General features: G+C 30.4%; 1 protein-coding gene across 1 annotated transcript; it reads left to right on the plus strand.

Annotated features, from left to right (window-relative positions):
* The first annotated feature begins 14,900 nt into the window (after positions 1 to 14,900).
* On the plus strand, positions 14,901 to 16,352 carry LOC132732999 (zinc finger MYM-type protein 2-like). The gene is made up of 2 exons (XM_060719557.1): positions 14,901 to 15,336; positions 15,763 to 16,352. The coding sequence occupies exons 1-2, from the start codon at positions 15,062 to 15,064 to the stop codon at positions 16,226 to 16,228; spliced, it is 741 nt and encodes a 246-aa protein (XP_060575540.1). The 5' UTR covers positions 14,901 to 15,061; the 3' UTR covers positions 16,229 to 16,352.
* Positions 16,353 to 25,086: the final 8,734 nt, after the last annotated feature.

A 25,086-nucleotide genomic window follows, 5' to 3' on the forward strand; every position in this document is an offset into this window, starting at 1 on the left:
GTTTAATCTAATATTTAGTCTTATAGTCGATTGCGCTTGTATTAGCAGTAGATTCAATGGCACGTAAATCATTTACCGATTTATACAGCATCCACTCCTCAATACTAAATTGGTTTGCATAAAAAATCACCATTTTCTCCAATTCAATTTTATCAATAAGGTTTGTAAGTTGTGTGACGTTACATATAGGTAAATCAGCTTAAAAAGCATTATTGTATATTCTATATCTGAGCCTGAATTCACATAATTGATAAATAATTGCTTACTTTCATATTTAATAAAATGAATTCTTTCATTGAATTATGCCTTTTCATGAGACGAACGCTTTAAATGAAAAGTTATCAACTGAGTTGCTTTCCCGAGGGAAATGACAAGAAATTTACACAAAAAATAATTTATTAACGATGCATTGTTTACAATCATTTTATGTAGATACAACAACAACAAAAACGTTTATATATAGTTATTATATTGTCACATGACTTATCAAACATCAAGGATCATTCTTGTTATACACACTGTTTATTTATATCACGTCTTAAACTATTATGTTCCTGTAACATGATATTGAAGCAAGGTACAATTAACTAATTGTATATAATAATTGTCAACACGAACAAAATTCTTAATGTCATATCAGGTCCTTGTTATTAAAGAAGTGTTTATTCTATATTTCCAGAGCAGAAAAATAATGATCAAAGATTTGGAACCAGGCGGTATGTTCATAGACAAGGTTGATGACTTCAGTAAGGTTTGACAAAAGTGTTATCTATAGTATGACAAGCTATTAAATTAATTTCTTTTCCAGATTTTTTTGTTTTCCTTTGATAACTTGTAAGATGAAAAAAGTTTGGAAAAAGTTGTTAAGTTTATGCTATGACATTTGGCAGTCTCAGATATCGGTCAAAAGAGAAAACGAGATAAACAGCACAAGAGGAATATAATATGTTAAAATAACATTACAAGTTTCTGTCACAAAATATTGTACGTTTTTATAAGATATGTTTACATATCGGCAAAATAAATACTGATAAAAACAAGTTACTTTTTGAAATATATATCTGCCATGACCTGATATAGCAGAATTACATTCAAAATTATTTATAAATCTTAAACGTATTATTGATGTAATCAAATAATAAGGTTTCAAACTGAACGTCTATTTGACGTAGGTGGGAATGTTGCAATGTTGAAATATACTTAAATTGGGTTTCTTGACAAAAAGTCAGTAAAATTGCTATCTAAGATTAAAAGTATTTTTATACTCATTATTAATTGTAACAATAATAACGGAAATTTTTTCAAGCATTTGAAAGTAAAAACTTTGTGCAAAAACATATTTTTAATCTTGTTCTATGTAAAACAGGACTATATATTTGAGTAACGAATTTATGAAATATTTCGGAATATCATGTTATTTGGGAGGCTTAGGAAAAATTCCCATGTGACTCCAAACATCGTATATAATGTGAAAAAAAAATTCCGATTTGGACAATATTGATGTATACCAACTCAGCCAACCTACAACTTTCTCAAAACGCCAAACGCCAGACAAATGACGAAATCTAAAGTAACAGTTTTCAATAATGCAAATGAAATGTGTCAATATGAACAGGCTGTTTTGTTGATATGTATCAAATGAAACCAAGATGGTAACATTCGACTTGCCACATCTTCTTTCAAATCAATGAACCTCAACAGGCTTCAGGTTTGTTGACTCGCTTGTCTAATATCAAAGATATTTTTACGTCCACGTGTTCGCTTACAAAATTAAAAATGTGTTATTACAGAAAATCAGGAAACTTACACAGCATCATCTTAATGTACAAATTTGCTTCAAGACTAAATTAAATGTCATAAAATATGAGAACTACATGTGGTATGATGATCTTTTAAATATTGTTGATTAAATGTGTTTTTGCAAACGTGATCAAGTAAAATGTAAATTATAGGAAATGTCTATGTCCGGAGATGACTGTCATGCTTCTCTGTTTATATACTTTTATTCTTTTCATATATGACCTTAAGCTAAAGGACGTGACATTTTAGTCAACATTTTAAACGATTATTTATAGCTGATGTTTTAAAGATAGTTTGCGTTGGCGTCAGTCGCAATATCAATATTATTAATTTCATTTGTTTTTCCATTATTAAATTACAAACTTGTACTAGTACTCTAATACTTTCACCACCATCACCACCATTACCACCACCACTACCACCATCACCACCAACACCACCACTTCTAATAATGATTATAATAATAATAAAAAATAGTAAAATAATGATAATAATAATAATGATAATTATTATTATAATTATTATTATAATTATTATCATTATCATAATTATTATAATTATTATTATTATTATTATTATCATGATAAATAATGATAATTATAGTGATGAAAAAAATGAAAATTATAATGATGAATGTATAAATTGTTGTTTTATGCTGATGAAAATAACCACAATGGTTCAGCTCAACGCGTTCTTCAAAAAAGAACAATCAGTTAATGTGCCATTTCATTAATGATACAAATGTAAGATAAAATGTTGTTAGAAAAGAGGACAATGAAATTAGCAAAAACTGTTACAGTAAATAATAGACACACGAAAAGTAAGATAAGTGTAAGATGTCATAATAAGGTTACCATTAAAGGACCGAGCAGTTTTGTTGTATTGTTAGTTAGTCAAGCGAAATAGCTCAATCGTAAGTGAAAACTGACCAGTTGTTTTGTTGTTGTTTTTTACTTTTATTTTCATCATTAACTTAGTGAATGTATGTTATTAAAAACATGCGTATCAGTATAATTCTTACTGAATAATTGTCATTAAATAGAACAGATAATAGGCGATAATGTTAAAGATTAATTAATTTTATTTTATTTTTTTTCCAAAAAAGAAAAAAAAATGGTTTCTTTCTTCAAAAAAAAAATTGTAAAATTGTGAAAATTTAAAAATCAGAATTCCTTAAGAACGTCTAAAACAACAAATCATAAAATGTTGAAGGCTTTGATTTATTTAGCCTGTTCATGGAAGGTAAAATTAAAATGCAAGCTACCATTTACGACCCCTAACACCAGTGTAAGCAGTGTTTATCATTGAGACATTTAATATTGAATCCAACGAAAGACCGGAAGGGCCATTTCAACTTCATGAATTCCCGATTTCATCTTCATAATTCACAATCTAAACTTCGTGAATTCCTTTTTTAAAAATAAGGAATTCACAAATTAACTATTTCAGCTTCATAAATGCACAATTGCAAATTTACGAATTCACAATTTCACTTTATGAATTCACGATTTAAACTTCATTAATTTACGATTTTAACTTCACGAATTCACGATTCCTACTTCAAAAAATCACTTTTTCAACTTCGCGAAATCACAATTTCAACTTCACGAATTCACGATTTCAATTTCATAAATTAAACTTCGTGAATTTACGATTTCAAATTCACAAATTCACGATTTCAACTTCATAAATTCACGATTTCAACTTCATAAATTCAACTTCATGAATTCACGATCTTAACTTCACGAATTCACGATTTCCACTTCATAAATTCACTATTTCACTTCACGAATTCACGATGTCAACTTAACGAATTAACGATTTCAATTTCACAAATTTATCTTCGTGAATGTATGATTTCAAATTCACGAATTCACGATTTCAACTTCATAAATTCACGATTTCAACTTCATAAATTCAACTTCATGAATTCGAGATTTTAACTTCACGAATTCACGTTTTCAACTTCAAAAATTCACTATTTCAACTTCACGAATTCACGATGTCAACTTCACGATTTCAACTTAAAACAATCATTATTTCAACTTCACGAATTCACGATTTCAACTTCACGAGATCATGATATCAACTTCATAAATTCACGATTTCAACTTGAATTCCCGTTTACAACTGTTACAGAAGAAATTCACGAATTCACGATTTCAGCTTCATGAATTCACGATTTCAACTTCACGAATTCACAATTTCAACAATTCACGATTTCAAGTTCACAAATGTACGAATTCAACTTCATGAATTCACGAATTCAACTTGCATGAAAAAGCACGTGACCTGTTTTTTGTATCTTCTGTTAACCGTTAAACCGCACTTGACTGGTCCATAAATGTTGTAATTTAATTTAAATGAATAAATAAAGTATACAATGTATACTTCATGCACATATGGTAGTTCCAAATGGGTATATGAAATAATATTCAAGAGTAATTAATAAATTAGAACATCGAATGAAAACATGGAAATAGTATTGTAGTCTGTATCATCAAGACGCGTGCATGCAAAATCTCAAGCGTCTAGATTTGACAGACGGATGTCCTACTACACGACCCTCTCCGGTTTTCGACGGTCATCGGTCTCCGAATACTTACTTCTATAATTTATTTTCGTTACAAACTTTTTTTCATATAATTTGGAATACAGTTAAATTGAATATCTTTTAATTATTTAAAATTTAACTCCACAGGAAACTTTTTAACTTTAGTTTCGGCCCATTCCCAATCATGGTTTAATCAAATGGAACCATAACAATATTATTTATTCACGACAAATTTTAAACTATTGCAGGCGGTCTAATATATCTTGTTAATGAATGATGATGGTAAATGCAATCGGCATTGCACGCCCCATTTCATTTTGAAATGTTTTAATAGTTGCTCATTCGAACAAATAGCTGATTTATCAAGATAATATCAATTTACAATCAATGATCTCTTACCGTCTATTATGTGCTATTTACGTAAGCAACTATTTGAAGGAGTACCTTTAAAAAGCACTTTTGATATCAAACTTAATTTTCTATTCTCTTGATACACAATAAATTGATTAAGCAGAAACTGTTATGTCGGCCACCTTTCTTTTCGCAGAAAACAAGTCTTATGTGCCTTAAATAATTGCATATAATGGAATGTTAGACGGTCAGTACATCCGACCATAATGATAGACATACGATCGTTCAACCTTTGACTTGTAAAATAAAATACCATTTATAGAACAATTAATGATACCATTGGGCTAATCTGTGTAAATGTCAACCAATTATAACGTCTGCTTTGCGGCTTTGTGCTTCTTATATTATATCAAGTGATAATATGCATTTTTTGAGTTGATCTTGTGAACGTTTCTCTACCTTGATGATGACATATATTTCCGTTATATCAGCGTTTTTGTATCGTTTTAACAAGTCATAAAAATAATTTTGTAAAGAAATGTACTCTGTGGAGTAAAAATTATTTTTATGTCGAGCGACATAATTATACCAAACATAAAAAAACGTCTTAGTTCTCTGCAGAATATCTTTTACAGTGTAAAATTTCTGAAAAACTTCAAGTTGTTAAATTTTTATCTTCATTAATCAACTCTAAATTGCAAAGTTCCTTTTCTGGTTATGGTGGCTGAATTTAGTGCGGCGTTTTATTATAATTATAAATTTGCAACTTTATGACAGCTGTTTCATATTGCTCAAGAGAGTTGTTTGATAACGCATGTTCACAATTTATAACTTCTTTAACGTTTCTCTTGTTGTCAATGCAAACACGAGATAGAATGTTCAGTGTCACATGTTTCTATATATCTTGTGCTTTTATGAGTACAGCATGTAATAAATTGAGCGCTGCAAACACATCTGCAATACATTTATGATACAATAACATCATAAGCCGTCAGACAAACTGTAAATGTCAGCGTCATAACTTTTGGCAGTTTTTTTTATGTCATCGACCATCTACAATGTTTTAAAGATAATGTGATTTTTGGTGTGGGCCACATCCGTAGACATAATAATTTCATATTACGTGATTATATACAAGTGTGGGAATGGAAAATGTATGTTTGTTTGACAGCAATTTTCCGGTCCTTCGAAAAACATTAAAGATCCATTAAACACCTCAAATACAATTTTTTCATGTCTTAAAAGCTTTTTCATTTGGTGTCCAGTTACACTTTTCAAAAAGTTAATTATTGACTTAGCAATCTTCATCATATTTTCTTCAATTTTAACGACATTTTTAAATGTTATATTTCCCTTTCTACAAAATTAAAATTTTATTCATTTCTGAGTAATAATGTACCTATAAAATGGTCATTGGTGAAATCAGCTCAACTAAAAACTATACGACTTTTCAAAGTTTACAGGAAATTTAAGTGTTGAATATAATGTTCCATTTCAATGTCCGCAGATTAACCGTGTACTTAGGTAATAAGTGGCATTTCAGTTACCTACATGTCGTATGTGGCTGTATTAAATGACAATAAAATCAGTAAGTCAGTAAGAGACATAAATGGTACACATAAAGTCATTTAAAGTTTCAATTTCTCAATCCGTAAGTAATAATTTCTCATTTTATAAACAGTAAATATCTATCAACATTGTCAGACTTTGTTCATCATTTTAATACATTTAAATGCATTCTCCCGGTAAACATTTTCTAAATGCTAGCATACATTTACCCTTCCTCTCCTCAATCCTCAAAGCAAACAAGCTCAAAAGTATGTATTTCCATTTTCTATAAAATCTCAAAATGTTGTTGGATTGGAATTTGGTTTGTAATTATTTCACTCATAATAGCGTGTGTGGGCAGATGAGAACAGCAATCGTTAGCAACCGACCTTCAATTAGTGATTTAATAATGCACATGCATACATGGAAGAAAAAGAAAGATCAAATGTTTACACGCTGACATTTCATTGCTTTTTTTTTCAGTGAATTTTTCTTTTAATCGAATTTTAGCATTTAAATGCCACCCTACCTTTGGCACTTGTTTTATGTTCATATATAAGATAATACACATTTTAACACAAAACAGAGTAAAATGTCTTATCTATCTTTCTTACAATGACATCAAATGATATTGATTTAAATACTGTTAAATACTCACCCAAAGATGCAAGATTAAATAGTATAGTTACACTTATAAATGAATGAATGAATGAATGAATGAATAAAAGAATGAATGAATGAATGAATTAATGAATGAATGAATGAATGAATGAATGAATGAATGAATGAATGAATGAATGAATGAATGAATGAATGAATGAATGAATGAATGAATAAATGAATGAATAAATGAATGAATGAATGAATGAATGAATGAATGAATGAATGAATGAATGAATGAATGAATGAATGAATGAATGAATGAATCAGTAAGTGAGTGAGTGAGTGAATTAATGTATGAATCAATGGATGAATGAAATGAATGAATGAATGAATGAATAAGTGAATGAATTAATGAATGAATGAATGAATGAATGAATGAATGAATGATGAATGAATGAATGAATGAATGAATGAATGAATGAATGAATGAAATGAATGAATGAATGAATGAATGAATGAATGAATGAATGAATGAATGAATGAATGAATGAATGAATGAATGAATGAATGAATGAATGAATGAATGAATGAATGAATGAATGAATGAATGAATGAATGAATGAATGAATGAATGAATGAATGAATGAATGAATGAATGAATGAATGAATGAATGAATGAATGAATGAATGAATGAATGAATGAATGAATGAATGAATGAATGAATGAATGAATGAATGATGAATGAATGAAATGAATGAACGAACGAACGAACGAACGAACGAACGAACGAACGAACGAACGAATGAATGAATGAAATATTTGAATGAATATGTAAATCATTGAAGTAATAAAATTGACTGAAAATGATATATTTTTGTTTCGTTTTATGGTGCATCAAGAAATTTAGGTCATATTGCGCCGAAACAGGAAAAATGATTTTTGCTAACCTCGGGTGACGCAAACTTTAAGCAACACCAAGGGTGACAACCATCACACCTGCTGGAGATAAGTAGACTTTTGTATTTCGAACCAATTTAGTCAGCTCTTGCGATCAAGCAGTGAAACACGATGTTTGCGATTCTGATGTCTCAACTATTTAAGGCAAGTAATCCGCATGTAAATTGCTTGTCTTCTTGTTTATATCTGAAGACAAGAGTTCATTGCATCTTTACTCCACCTTCTTCCTTTCTGGGTTAGCATAATATCAATCGTGTTGTCAGGTGAATTAGGAATTAAATTCTGTAATTGATTCTTTGAAAGCGAGAGAAACAATTTTTATTACGTCTTATTTTAAGTTTAAAGATCTCCTTCTCAATTTCGATTTCTCGTTATTTTAAAGATATTGTAAATATCAACACATCGGTTTTGAAATGTATGTGCAGTTGCATTAACTCTAAAATTTCTCCTGCATATTCTTGAATTATTCATATCTTTATATTTATCTGTAAAATGATCAATAAGATGCTAACTTTTATCCCCGTACAAAGTTTAATTTTATCTATACATTTAAACTCTAACTTATCAATTTTATCTCTAGTGCTTATAAATGTCTTTCAAATTCCAAAAGATTGAAGATTTTCCTCGTTTTCAATTTTAATGAAACTTTAGTTGCCATTATAAGTCATAATAGGATTTACATTTACGTGTGCAAATCTATTTTATATCTCACAGGCTCGTCATTTATGGTCTAATTTCGCAAAAGGTACATTTATGATTCAAGGTTATCGTAACTTGATTTGTAATTAAAGATATTCAGTGTATGCAGGCAGATTATATCACCCACATTGTTTTCTTTATTTAAGTAAGTGAGTGATAACATAATAATAAATCAATAGTCTCACTGACATTCCTCATAAAACATGTGGGATGAAATCCATTGTCATTTGATTTCAGATTATATTTACTTCACTGTTGATTTGAAAATTGTCTGATATTCACAAGGTGCAAAATATATGTCCATGTATTTATCTGTTGATTTTTTTTATTGTTTTGTTTGGCTTTCCGGGGCACCAATGCAGTATTGGTCATATGACACCGAAAAAGGAATGACGATCTTGCCTAACCACAGGTTACAAACTTAAAAAAAAACATGAGTCAAAGCCACCTTACCTGCTGAAGCTAAGAGATGCATAGATTCCTGTAGTTCTAATCCATTTAGTCGCCTCTTACGATTACGCAAGGATATTTGGTGGCTACAATTGTGTTGCCACAACCTTTAAAGGCGATCCCTAAGTCATAAGGGAAGCATTTATCTGTTAAGAAAGTATAAATATTATAGATTTGAAAATAAAGTTTAAATTATGATTGTCAATAGGTTGAACAATAAGCTATCTTAATTCTTTACCAAGCATGAGCTATTGATCACGATCATATTTATCAAGAATTTTTCAGACATTTTATATGTTGCATGAAATAGAAAGTTAACAAAAGGCAGATTTTCATCTTATTGATTCTACAAAATATGAATGATATTGGCAATAAAAATAAGAAATGCATATAAAATGCACACATTGTACGCAAATTGATAAATCGGCGAAATATTTGTGTTCTCTTTGCCATTTAAAATTTTAGTAAATAAAGATATTAGCAAGGTATGTCAAGTTACATAGTACGTACTTTCTAATTTACCGTAAAGGTATTTATCAATTCATACCGATTACAGCGGAGTTGCTGTTAAACTACATCCTTAAAGGATCTATTTCATTAACTATGTCATTGACTATTTCATTATTCTGTTCCGGTTGAAGGAAAATCAACGTGCAAAAAAAAGCAAACATTGACATTCTACGTGACACTATAAATGGGTATGATAAGTGATTTGGATGAACAAAATTGCCATTTCTGGGGAATATCTAGTTAACAAGACAGTCATCCGGACTTGTTAAGGAAATAAAAGGGACACTGATGCCGGTTGTTAAATTTCTACCTAACCTTATAACGCAACATTGAATTCAATAGAATTTTGGTTGGTCTATGGGCGTTGAAAATATGACTGTTCTATATTCTTTACAAATATCTTAAGCCATTAACATTCAAACAGATAAAAATGATTTTGAACTCGATAATGAAATCCTTGAAAACTTCGTTTACATTAAAAGAAGATATTCTCTTCATTGACTCCAGGGACAATGATGTCTTTTTAAAAATATCTTAATCAATACGAATATTTAATTGCGAAACAGAAAAATCTAAATATGATAAATTAAATTGTTGTGCATTTTTGTTGTTAATTTGATTGTTGCAAATTTAAAAGAACGTGATGTCAAGACGTATAAAAGTGTGTTCGTTTTTTATTATTCTGAATTAACGTAAAAGAAAAGCGCAAGTAAAATCAGAGTTTTTGTTTTCGTTTGCCTCGAAATATAATGAATTTAGCCTATTATTGCGTTCTTTAAAATGGGTCCAATGATTACAAAATTTCTCAGGATAGAGGAAATAAATTTAGCAAGCCTTATAAAGAGCTAATATTAAATTGTATGATAAAACATTTATGGACTTTTTAGCTTGTCATTATGACGTATTATGAACTTGAAAAAAACATCCGTGAATAAATAATAATAATCTTAAAATGAATTCACAATAATTCTTAAGATATTGTTACAAAACTTATTAACATTACAATGTCTAGGCTGCTGTGTTTATAGTAAAAAATCAGATCCCAGTTCTGAAAATGCAGTTACAATGGTCCATGTCTTGGTTTAGCGAAATTCTTCACCAGTTTATTTATCATTTACAGACCCTTTCATTTAAGACCATTGCTTACTTGAAACAAACAAAACCTTTCATATCAGGACAAATGGCGGCGTTTGTCAAGATAAACGGATAAAGCGGCGCTTGTCTCCAAATGCTGGTTTCAACATACATGTATATTGTACCGAGTTTAATTCACTCGAAATGGCATTCAATACTATTTTAGTTTAGTATTTTTTTCATTCTTAATTTGCAGTTAGATTTGCACTTGATAGTCATTTGAAAAGAACATTTATCATGGAATTTTGACATGGCCACTGACAGACATGTTAATAAAATAAGGCATGTGTTAGATCCTTAAATGCCCATTTGCCTCAAAAATGATTTTATTCTTATTTCTTCTCGAAAGCTTTTTATTTTTGTTGTCTGATATTATTTAAAAAAATAGTTACTCATTGGCCATTTAACCTAACCTTCTCTTGCCTCTGTTGCTTTTTGACAATTTGACAATTATAGTAGTTATAATAGTCATTTAGTAATTTATATGAGGTCAAAATACTATTATGCTTACATTTTGCAACTTTTATGACAATGAATTTAGCGCTACTTTTTTCAGTTGGTTAGCATTATAGATGTTGAAAAAAAAACATTAAAAAAGAATTTTAACATTAAACACTGAAAATCACAATTTTGAATTTTCCAAAGAATGAAAAATTTCTAAGGCATAAAGTGCCTTTAAAAAGCTTTTGGGTTGAAATATTTTCAAGAAAGTAAATTTTTAAAGAAAGCAAATAGTTAAACGTGTATTGAATATTTATATTTTATTTACATGCTGAAATTAAGTAGTAGCTTTCTATGTTTTTAAGCTAAAACGATTTTGCGCGTTTTTGTGGATACTTTATGTTTTACCGTGAATGTTTCACTTCCGGAATGAATCCGGTGAAAGTCGACCAATTTCGGTCACTTATGTTCATTGTCAGCTCGCCTACGCAATATGTGAACACTGGCTATTCGTTGATCGTTGAATCTAATTTTTTTCCCTGTTGTATATGATTCTTTGTGGTACGATAATAATTAGAATTATAGATAATAGAGAAGGTTTTTATAGAATAATTTGTGTACTTCTCATTCCGCTTCGATTGTGTAGAATAATTGCTGTTTGATTGTATTTTATTTTAACTTGCATTGTAATAATATAATGTAAAATCATTATGTTATATTATAAGATCATTTTTACTTGGAACTTAATAGGCGCACCCACAAAGAACCGGTTTCTATACGTTCTGTTTACAAATATTTGCCCCTGTAGCATATTTAACATCATTTTATTCCTATAAGAATATAATTGTTTTTTCTTCTCTTGTTCTAAAGTAAAGTACTTCAGTCTATTAATGTGTTATCTTTAAGCCTTTTACTTTGATAGAAATCAAGAAGTTATAATAATAAGCAGAGTATCAAAGTGTTTCATGAGACGAAATGTTTACTATAAGATTCAATGAACTTTTAATGACTCTCTTTGCAATTTATAGAACACTTTTGACATATACCAACAATATGAAAAAAAATGTATTAAATATAAGCTTAAAGCTATGTTATTTGGCACAAAAAGAAATTAATGACAACGAACCTTTGATACTGATCTGTCATGATTATTTCAACAAATGCTCTGGTTTTAATCAGATATCTAAATGGAAATAGACTTTGACTCATTAACATCTAAGGGTGGTTACATAGTTTGTATAGTTTGTACATTAAACGTTCAGACAGAGACGACTAAAAGTACAAACTATCAATAATGAACAAAAACAATGATTTTAAATATGATATCATGCTCAAACAATTAAAAAAACCACACACACACCAAAGGTTTAAGTATTTTTACGGAATAGAAACAATTTTTATTACGTTACCATTCTTTCTATATTCCCTTGTCTTTCCGTATTGTATAACAATATAAAACAAAATGTAATCATGCAAATAAACACGTTGCATATGCACGTTAACATTTAAATTAAGAGTTGTTTTTTTTTTATTATTTTTGTTCATCCAGTACAATATGCAAGGTCAACAATGATTATATCAAATGTTCAGTCTAAATAAATGATGAGATAAAACCCACAGCAAGCAAAAGGCAGGACATAAATGGTGACATCTCCGGCGTCCGTACTCTCATTCCTTGAAAGGGCGTATGGACCCTTAATAGACATAGAATACACACATACAGCAGGCAAGTTAACCCTAAGCCTCCAAGAAATATGATGCTTGACCTGTTGTCTGGCAGATATTTTATTGGCTTTTATGCGTTTTTTTGTTTTTGTTTTTTTCTTGTATGAAGGATACGAACTTAGCGCGAAATTTGTCTTCTATTCAGTCAACAAATGATAATTTTGCTTAAATTTGTATACCACATTTCCTTGTAACCTAGTGGACACTTTATTTAGCACCGCCGTATATTACGGTTTTTTAGCGATATTTGTTTCAGATGTATTCTGTATAATATAATAAACAAGCAAATTCGTTGAATTTATATCCCCCGCCGACTACTGGTTATTATTAACACAACAACTGAAGACATAAGGCTTTATTTATATATTAATCATGGCATAAACTGTAATATTCTTTGAACTTGAAGCCTTGTACCTTCAAACAAGAAGAATTTTTAAGTTTTCACTATACATATAAGGAAAATCTATGACCCCCTAGAGTGGGGCCAATTTTGACCCCAGGGCTAAAATTTGAACAATTTTGGTAGAGGACCTATATCCAGACGAAAATACCCAGGTGCACAACTACACATACTGATCAACATTCCTGTAAAGTTTCATGACTCTAGGTCAAATACTTTTTGAGTTACATGCCACACAAGTTGAAAATGACAAAATTTTACTAAGTCAAGGGCAATAACTCTAAAACTACTAAAAATATCCAGACGAAAATACCCAGGTGCACAACTACACATACTGATCAACATTCCTGTAAAGTTTCATGACTCTCGGTCAAATACTTTTTGAGTTACATGCCACACAAGTTGAAAATGACAAAATTTTACTAAGTCAAGGGCAATAACTCTAAAACTACTAAAAATATCCAGACGAAAATACCCAGGTGCACAACTACACATACTGATAAACATTCCTGTAAAGTTTCATGACTCTAGGTCAAATTCTTTTTGAGTTACATGCAACACAAGTTGAAAATTACAAAATTTTACTAAGTCAAGGGCAATAACTCTAAAAATACTAAAAATATCCAAACAAAAATACCCAGGTGCACAACTTCACATGCTGATCAACATTCCCATAAAGTTTCGTTGAATTCCAGCCATCAGTTGCAGAGAACTACTCCGGAAACGAAATTCTAAGTCAAGGGCAATAACTCTAAAAATACTAAAAATATCCAGACGAAAATACCCAGGTGCACAACTTCACATGCTGATCAACATTCCCATAAAGTTTCGTTGAATTCCAGCCATTAGTTGCAGAGAACTACTCCGGAAACGAAACTCGGACGGACGGATGGACGGACGGATGGACGGACAGAAGGACGGACGGACAAAAATACCCAGGTGCACAACTACACATACTGATCAACATTCCTGTAAAGTTTCATGACTCTCGGTCAAATACTTTTTGAGTTACATGCCACACAAGTTGAAAATGACAAAATTTTACTAAGTCAAGGGCAATAACTCTAAAACTACTAAAAATATCCAGACGAAAATACCCAGGTGCACAACTACACATACTGATAATCATTCCTGTAAAGTTTCATGACTCTAGGTCAAATTCTTTTTGAGTTACATGCAACACAAGTTGAAAATTACAAAATTTTACTAAGTCAAGGGCAATAACTCTAAAAATACTAAAAATATCCAGACGAAAATACCCAGGTGCACAACTTCACATGCTGATCAACATTCCCATAAAGTTTCGTTGAATTCCAGCCATCAGTTGCAGAGAACTCCTCCGGAAACGAAATTCTAAGTCAAGGGCAATAACTCTAAAAATACTAAAAATATCCAGACCAAAATACCCAGGTGCACAACTTCACATGCTGATCAACATTCCCATAAAGTTTCGTTGAATTCCAGCCATTAGTTGCAGAGAACTACTCCGGAAACGAAATTCGGACGGACGGTTGGACGGACGGACGGACGGAAGGACGGAAGGACGGAAGGACGGACGGACAACGCCAAAACTATATCCCCCTCCCGATTCCATCGGCGGGGGATAATAATGGAATATGACTTGCTAAAACAACACACTCTGAGTATGTAATTAAGGAATAAGATGATTGGAAAACTGAAAATAAAACGAATCATTGGAGGATTAACATGAATATAAACATATATTATACCTCATTTGCATACGCCCTTCTATATTTAATATGACGTCACCCGGTCCATAAACCGCATACAGACCGGGGCCGGTCCATAATTCTTATGAAGACCGTTTAAACGTAACTTTCACGAAGTGCAAATTTCACGACGACACAAACAGACGATAACTGTCAAAATGGCCAAGGCTACCCGATTCGCATCATTATCTGAGACCGATTTAGTTAAACTCAGTGAATCTAAGGATTCGAAAAACACAAAAGCAGCAACAAAACATTCAGTAAAGCTGTTCAGGACATATCTGGCTGAAAAAGGCCACGATTCTTCCTTTGAAACTTACACGAACGGGGTTCTGAACAGTCGACTGCGTTTGTTCTACGCCGAGGTTCGAAATGCGTCTGGAGAACGATATAAGAGGACATCCCTGATTGCAATACGAAGTGGAATATGCAGGTTATTACATTTTCTTTATCTGTTAAATATTTTAATGTCTATTTTAAAATTTTGCAATATTTTATTTTTCGTCCCCAGACCATTTCGAAACAAGCGGACTTTGCCCTCACATTGTTGCCATAATTTTGGTTAAAAATTAAGGATTAGACAGAAAAGTCTAACAATATACTTAAATGACATGGCTTTGAGTATGTTGTATGCAGGGCTTTTTTTTGTTAAAAAAATATTAGTAGGGTCCCTGTCACCCATGACTGCTGTCAATAGGCCCATAAGGATTTTGTGTAGCTATATATAGATTACTGAAGAAATTGGCAGTTTTACAGTCTTGGCCCTAAGATAATAGATCTTGATATTTTGATTGTGTTTTCAGATCTTGTTTATTTTATAGATAAGGCTAGCTATACTTATATATTTTTTTATTTTCAGGTACTTGTGTCAATCTAACAACATCGACATAACTCGAGATGTGGACTTTAAAGAAGCCAACGACATGTTTGTTTGTATGTGTAAAGATACCTGCAAAACAGGTAAAGGAACTGTTGATCACAAAGTGTCCATCGAGAAAGCAGATTTAGAGCGTTTATACAGTTCCAGGATGCTTGACACTACCACACCGTATGGGCTTTTAAACAAAGTATGGTTTGAATTATGTCTGTACTTTTGTAGGAGAGGGCGTGAAAACCAACGTGAGCTGAAACCATCCATGTTTAATATCAGAACAGATGCCTTAGGCAAGCGGTATGTCTGTCAGGTGGATTCAGAAGTATCCAAAAACCACCAAGGCATTAAACATAGTGAAATTCAAGATAAAAATGTGAGAATGTATGAAACGGGTGGAAGAATGTGTCCAGTAAAAAGCTTTGAGAAATATTTGTCAAAACTGAATCCTTAATGCAAAGCTCTGTTCCAGACACCAAGAGAGTCCTTCTTTGACTCAGACTCGATCTGGTATGAAAATCGCCCACTTGGGAAAAACAAGTTAGGTACACGTATGAAGGAACTATCTGTTGGGGCCGCTCTTTCTCAGGAATACACCAACTATTGTATCAGGACAACGGCTATAACCGCTCTCAGTCATGCAGGATTTGAAGCGAGGCACATAATGACAGTTTCTGGTCATAGAAATGAGGCCTCAGTCAAAAGTTATGTTCGTGACACAACCGTAACTCAGAAAAAAGAAATGTCTGCTACAATCAGTAGTTTAGCACCAGAATCTGCCAGTGTACATGAGTTTGAAGATGGCTTGGATGATGTTTTGTCACTATCTCTGTCGCAGACTGAGTCAATTCTGAAGGATATAACTTCTTTTGAAAACCAACAAACATCCAGTACGATAAACACTGACCTAGGACAGTTTTGTAAGCCACATCCGCAACATCTCTCTGCAGGCGCTGTGATTGGATCCGAGCTTGTGGGAGCTGACACAGTAGCGCCACATCCAACTCGTCTTTCTGCCGGCCCTGTGAATGAGATCAACCATGTGCGAGCCGAAAGTTCACTTCAAATACAAAACAATGCCCATGCTCACGGACAGTCATCATTTTCCTTCCATGGATGCCAGATCCAGTTTCATAATTATAACTAGATGATTTACACTACAGAAAATTTAGACAAAAATCCTACAATAAATACTTTAAATTTTAAGTGAACAAGTTGTGCTTTAAACTTTCAATATTCAGTGTATTAGACTAGTCTAGACTTGTGATAAATATGTAAGAAATGGATGAAGATTTTTTGTATGTGTCTGATATATACATTTTGTATTAGCTGTATAATTTAATTTAATTTAATTTTAGTTATCATTAGTGTAAGAGAATTTGTCAGTGAGATTTTATTTTGTTGTTAAATGATTATTTTTACTGAATTTATTGTTATGTTTCACATTAAATTATTACATGTTGATCAAAAGTCATGATTTGTCTTTAATTTAATTATAAATTTTATTTATACAGTTTGTGAAATTCTTTAAGTCCGGGTGTTTTGCTTAGTAACATTAAGTATTTAATTTTATTAACAAAAATGAAATGTTAAAGGGACTCCACTGAGGTTTAAAAGCCTAAAAACGAAATATTTAAATTTCTTACATGAATGAGCTGAGGCACTTTAAAAAGAAATATATGCAAAGACAGTTAAGAAATATACTTTGAAATGCAGTGAAAATCGTATTTTTATGCTTTTCTTAACCCGATTTGAGTGAAAAGCGTTTAAACGCTTTCATTTTGTGTCATTTTTTTAATATTTGAATAATTATTCTGGAAAAACGATGTGCGCGAATGATCTGAAATTTTGCATAAAGATTTGTTGTCAAATCCTATATCAAATGGTACATTTATCTGGAAAAATATTTTCAGCCCTATCATGTCAAAAAACCTCAGTGGAGTCCCTGTAAAAAGAAGAGCATGATTTTGATGCATTGCTTGAAAATAATAAAACAAAATCCGACTAGGGTTTGAGATATTTCACACACTGAACAAGTAAAATTATTATTTGAAAGCAAATAATAGTAAAAATGACAACAAAAAACAAAGGGATTAAAGGATTTAGATTCGGTATAATATAACAAATAAAACATGGCCTTGAGGGCAATATGCAAGTTTACGGACTGGTTGGTCAGACTTCGGAAGGCATATGGCCCTCAGCTGCGCTTCGGGCCATATGCCTTCCTCAGTCTGACCGTAAACTTGCATATTGCCCTCAAGGCTATGTTTTATTTGTTAATTGAATGAATCATATTTGATTGCTTTAAAATTGTGTGTTTTTCTAAGTAAAAATCATTTATTCTGGACTTTAAAACTGTAAGAAATATATTGTTTTATTATCATGACAATAACAGCAAAAAAGCAACAAAAGCAAACCGCTCAAATTCAAGAGTTACGCTGTAAATAATGATTTGTTAAGAATTACGCTGTCCATTATAATTGGTAAATCTAGGTCTGTTACATGCACCAGACATTTAAGATACTGTGGAATCATCATACCATTACTGCTCTGAGTAAAACCATTTAGAATACTTATGTTGTTACAAAGAAAATGTGATCCCTGTGAAGCATTAATCATAACAATCATTACATGAACATTGCAGACTCTTTTTCATTGAGTCTGTATATATGGGTAAATAAAAAAGTGCAACATCCCTCACGCCCCCTAGCACCGGTCTGAACGGTATTTAATTTTCAACACTTTAAAGTGTTGAAATCAATGATTCTGAAGGACAAGAAAAACTACAACAACACTGAAGTGAAGAACGAGGCAACATTTTACAGCTGTCACAGAGCACTTGACACCTGCTGTTGTGAAGTATAAAAATCTAAATAAAATGTGATTCATATTCAAACAGCTCCGAACAAATTTGAAATACTATTTTATATCCGGATTTCAACGGTTCGATTTTTTAGACATGTATATTAAGAGGGTTTCTAAAATATGCACAAGGCTTATCGTTTTCTATATTGTCTTTAATTTCGGAGAACATAATGTTTTCTCTGAATAAGATGAACACATGAATTCATAAAAAATAATTTGATTTCCGAATACGAAGTTAATTGGTTACCGAATACGAATGTAATTGTTTAAATAATCAAATGCAATCCTAATATAGATTATAATACTATTCACGAATATATATAAGTTCTATACTTTTAAGAGTGATCATATATATCATATTTTTATTATCAAGCATTTCCAATAGATTTTCATCAAACGAAGTAGGTGCGCTGCTACAGATTATTGTGTGGTAAAATGTTATTTATTCTCATAAAATAACCTATGGTAAATTACAACATTCCCATACAAATGCTGTAATTGTGAAATGGTTGCTTTACATTTCTAGAGCCTCATGTAGAGTCAATTGCACATACAATTTAAATCAAATTTTTAGAAACCATGTACACTTTTTAGTCTATTTTTAAAAACAAACTCATGCTTTTCGCGAGGAATACGAATACATAGAATATTATAAAACAGAACAACTTACACATGTATTTTTATACAGTTTCAAGTCAAATCTAAAATGAGTAAATACCATTATTTTGCTGGGAAAAGTAAGAACGTTAATTTGATATGAATTTTAAACACAAACGGTTTGTAATAATCGTTTGTTTGTGGTTTTTTAAATCAATATTTAATAGCCAATAACCAAGATTGAAGATTGACATTTAAATACTCGGAGTTACATAATTATCTAGAAAGTCAAATATGTAAATTCTTTACCAACCTTTCTGATATTGGTTAACTATTTGCAGCAACTTACTTTCTGACATTATAATATTTCAATCAATTCAATTCTAAAATTACTTTTCTTATTCTGTTTTGTGAAATATATAATAGCAATCCTTTAGCAGTATGAAGTCATATATTTGAACATATGATTTTTCATTCCGTATTCTCCTGTCATTTGTTACACATATAATATCACAATGCAATTACTGTTTAAAAGCAAACATACCTAACGACCCCATACCGAACGTACGCATTAATTGCAAGTTAAAGTACAATTTTGATTGCAAGAGTTCTTGGATACAAAAACGCAAAGCAATTGCACAAATTAGACTCAAATTGGAAATTGTCAAAACAAAAACAAAAACAACCCGGATCGCTCTTCTCTTTCTGTCATTTAAAATTCAAGGAAAAGAATATTAGCAAGTCATGCCAAGTCAAGTGACGGATGTTCTTTTCCAATTGACCACGATAGAAATATTCATCATTCCATACCAATTTTAACAGTGCTGTTATTACAACTACATCTTTAATGGACACATTTTAGTAACTCCTTCCGGTTGAATAGGGAAAAAGACATCGTGCCAAAAGGCAAAGTTTGACATTTTACGAGACACTTTAAATAGTCATAATAAGAGACGCTGGAATGTCAGAAATGCCATTCAGATTAATATCTAGCTGATGAGTCAGTCAACAGGACATGTTAACGAAATCGTAGGTACACTGAACTCTGTTTTTGTGTTTTTTCCAGACGACCTTGTAAGGCCACATTTAATTCAATCGCATTTCGATTTGGATAGGCGCGTATGGTTCCAGTCTCCTCAGTTAATGTAATTATCTAATCATACTAATTATAATAATGATGGTAATATTAATAATTATATCAGAGATTGTAGGAATTATTATTATTATTATGATTACAATTCTTATTTTTATTGTTCTAAAATCATTGTATTTTCATTATAATTAACGTCATGGTTAATAGTATCATTATTATTGTCATTGTTATTATTTCGTTATTATATTTTTTTTCGTTCGCCGTTAAACCAAACCAAACACAACAGACATTGTTATTAGCATATTTATTATCATTATTATTATTTATTATTATTGTTATTATATTTGGAAAAAGCTGGAATTAACTGAAGAGGGAAGTACACCAGGATAGGCAATTTGCTTATAGTGTATTACTAGGTCATTTTGAAATATTGCGTTAAAGATTCTGTTACATACTTTTTTATGGTTTTATATCATAAATATAATGCTTAAATGAAGATTTTTCAATATTGTAAGTTCCAAAAAGCATTATTTGTAAAGATATTACCGAATTTACGATTTCATGTTAATAAAGGGAGGTTATTAGAAATTTATTTTCTTTATAGTCAAATTCAATTTTTTTATAAGAAATGAATGCATATATTTTAATGATTACATATAATTTGGACAAATATTTGCAGTATATAGTTTACATATTCTTCGATGTTTGAAAATTGTTTTATAAGCATAATTATACAGCTATATAAAATTTCACTTAACCGTAACAACCTTAATTATAACATACAGGATCTTTAAATTTACGTAACAATGTTACTCCAAGACTATAATTTTATGTAAATGATATTCATTTTTCGTACATCAAATTGTTTTACAGAACGCTTTATTTCCTCAAAATCCCCAAAGAAGAAATGTAATGTAATTCGATTCTATTTTCATCACTTTGCCTGTTAACCATTTTCCAACGAGTTGTAAAAGAACCATTTTTAACTTAAAGGTGATACTAATTTAAGAAACAAAATAGAAGAAAGACCTTATACAAACTATTCAGTTCTCTCCTCAGCCTCTTTACTTAACCTATAAATCTTAATACAATAACAGTTCCTGTTTAGCGAATGTCCCATGAGAAACTATTGTGCGTACAGAAAAGTCATAAAAAATGTTTTTCAAAGCACAATATGCCTCAGAAACGAATTTATTTTTGTCTCTTTTCAGCAATTAAAATCATTATTTACATAACGTTTCTATTATGGTTTAAGAGAATGTTAGATGCTTATCACATAAAGAAAGTACCGTTGAACTTATTATTAGATTTATTTGTCTAAGAATTAGTAAAATGTCATCAGAGCAGTATTTTAACTTCCATAGAAAATACGTAATATATATAATTATAACCTTACTAATTGTACAATTGTACAAAGCGCTTCAGAAGCCACAGAATTTTCAGATAAATAACGACCAATTGACCCCTAACGGGAAAAAATAACAACAACAACAAAAAAAAAGAATAAAAATAAAAAAAAATATTCATTGGACATAATGAGCTTCAATTTTTTTTTTCAATATAATTCTCTCCAAAATCACGGTTCTAAGAGTGAATATCTGATCTGATATATCTCTGACTTAATAATACATAATTAATAATGATATTATATAGAAATGAAACTGTCTTATTCTAAAAGGCAATTTCTGAGCTGATTATTAAAGCAACGTATACTCAATCTTATTATAAAGAAAAATGATAACATGTCAGGGCCAAGAAACTTGTATCATTTAAATCATGTACGTCATTTTAAGTCGAACTTACTAATTTGACTCACAATACAATACGGAAGTACAATACATTTCGGTGTGACAGTAAATGCTTATTTTCGTTTTTTTTCCTTTAAAACAAATATATGTACACATTTTTTATATTTATAGTTAGTTACATTAATATCCTTCTTTTCTCTTCTAAATATACGGCAATAGAAAGAGCAATAATGGAAATGGAAATTGCAAACAAAGCTTTCACAATAATGTAATGGTGTTTCGTATAATGATAAAAAGCTTTGATATTAATTCTTCTATCATTATATAACGTTTTGTTTTAAATTAAGTCTACTAACCTCCTCCTCATTGTCTGATATAAACTTTACTAAAGGAAACAAACCCGACCGACCCTTAAAATTTCTTACCTTGATCAACTGGAACCTTTCAGACAGAAAGAGGCAAAAATAATAATGATATACATGTATACGCAAATTTAAATTGTTTGTAATTGTTCTATTATATTTAAAGCTTTAAAAGGATTTCCTCTTCCCTTTAAAAATCTAAAATATTAAATGATCAATAATCCTGGAAAAATGGAGTGACCAAATGATCTGAAAGTCTGAACATAAATAATGTACAGAGACTTACATCAAACGGTACATAATTCTTATCAGATCAGTGGAACTTACTCAAAATCTGAACAAACCAACAACGTATACTAATCAAAACTTTTGCAGGTAAATGTGTTTGAAATAATATGATGTCTTCAGGTCGATTGAATAAGTATAAACATTTATTTGATATACAGTTTCATGCAAAACATCATTTTCCGGTTTATGCAGTATCCACTACTCAACATAAAACGTATTTGAATCAGTTATCCCGAATAACCGTTATCATGAAAAGATTATCATATTTATCATTATGGTTTGTGACGTTATAGAAAGTGATTTTCAGGGTTTTGATCTTTTTTATATTAAAAAAATAATAAAGGAAAATAACTAATATATTTTCACATGACTTAGCAAATATCAGGGATTATTCCGGTTACACACTATTTACATTACGTCTTAAACTAAAGCATAATGTTCCTGTAACATGATATTGAAGCAAGGTACAATAAACTAATTGTATATAATAATTGTCAACAAGTACATAATTCTTAATGTCATTTGAGGTCCTTGTTATTAAAGTAGTGTTTATTCTATACTTCGAGAGCAAAACAATAATGATCAAAAATTTGGAACCAGTGGGTAAATTCGCTAATAAGGTTGATGATTTATGTTAGGTTTGACAAAAGTGTTATCTAATGTATGGCAAGATATTAAATTCATTTTTTTCCAGAATTTATTGATTCCCTTTGATAACCAGTAAGATTAAAAAGTTTTGGATAATAGTTTTAAGTTTATGCTAGTCTCAGATATCAGTCAAAAGAAAAAACAGCACAAGAAGAAAATAATCAGGTAAAATAATATAACAAGTTTCTGCCACAAAATCTTGTACGTTTTTATAATGATATGTTGACGTATCGGCACAACAAATCCGGATACATACAATTTACTGTTTTGAAATATATATTTGCCATGACCTGAGATAGCAGAATTGCATTCAAAATAATTAATGAATCTTTCAATATATTATTGATGTAATCAAAGAATGAGGTTTCAAACTGAACGTCTATTTGACGTAGGCGGGAATATTGCAATGTTGAAATATACTTATATTGGGTTTCTTGACAAAAAGTCAGTAAAATTGCTGTCTAACATGTAAAGTATTTTATTATTCATTATTAATTGTAACAATAATAACAGAAAATTTATCAAGTATTTGACAGTAAAAACTTTGTGCAAAAACATATTTTTAATCTTGTTCTATGTAAAACAGAACTATATATTTGATTAACGAATTTATGAAATATTTCGGAATATTATCTAATATGGGAAGCTTAGGAAAAATTACCATGTGACTCCTAAAATCGTATATAATGGAAAATAAATATTCCGATTTGGACAATAATGATATATATCAACTCAGCCAACCTACAACTTTGTCACAACGCTAGAAAAATGACGAAATTTAAAGTAGCAGTTATCAATAATTCAAATGAAATGTGTAAATGTGAACAGATCATTGTTTACTTGATATGTTTCAAATGAAACCAAGATGGTAACAAGATGGTTGCTTTGAAATTCAAAGAACCTCAACAGGTTTCAAGTTTGTTAACTCGCTTGTCTTATATTAAAGATATTTTTACGTCCACGTGTTCCCTAACAAAATAAATAATGTTATTACAGAAATTCAGGAAACTTTAACAGCATTAATTTAATGTACAAATTTGCTTCCAGACTAAATCAAATGTCATAAAATATAAGAACTACTCGTAGTATGATGATCTTTAATATATAGTTGATTAAATGTGTTTTTGTAAATGTGATCAAGTATTATGTAAAATATAGGAAATGTCTATGTCCGGAGATAACCGTCCTGCTTTTCTGTTGATATACTTTTTTCTTTTTCATATATGACCTTAAACTTAAGGACGTTTACCTTTACAAGTAATATTTTAGTCAACATTTTAAACGATACTGCACATATTTGTAGCCGATTCTTAAAAGATAATTTGCTTGGCGTCACTATTAATGTTATTCATTTCATTTGTTTATCCATTATTACTTTACAAACTTGTACTAGTACTCTACTATTACTGTACTACTACTTACACCACCACTACCACCACTATTACTACTTCTACAAGTACTACTAATGATAATAATAATAATAGTAATAATAATAATACTTATTATTATTATTATTATTATTAATAATATTATTATTATTATCATTATTATAAATAATAATAATAATAATTATAATAATAAATGTATAAATTGTTGTTTTACGCTGATAAAAAAGAACACAATGGTTGAGCTCAACGCGTTGTTTAAAACAGTTAATTTGCCCGAACAATCAGCTAATGTGCCATTTCATTAATGATAAAAATGTAAGATA

This window comes from Ruditapes philippinarum, unplaced genomic scaffold (assembly GCF_026571515.1).
Source record: "Ruditapes philippinarum isolate M1 unplaced genomic scaffold, ASM2657151v2 ctg8997_1_1_1_1, whole genome shotgun sequence".
NCBI classification, from domain to species: Eukaryota; Metazoa; Mollusca; class Bivalvia; order Venerida; family Veneridae; genus Ruditapes; species Ruditapes philippinarum.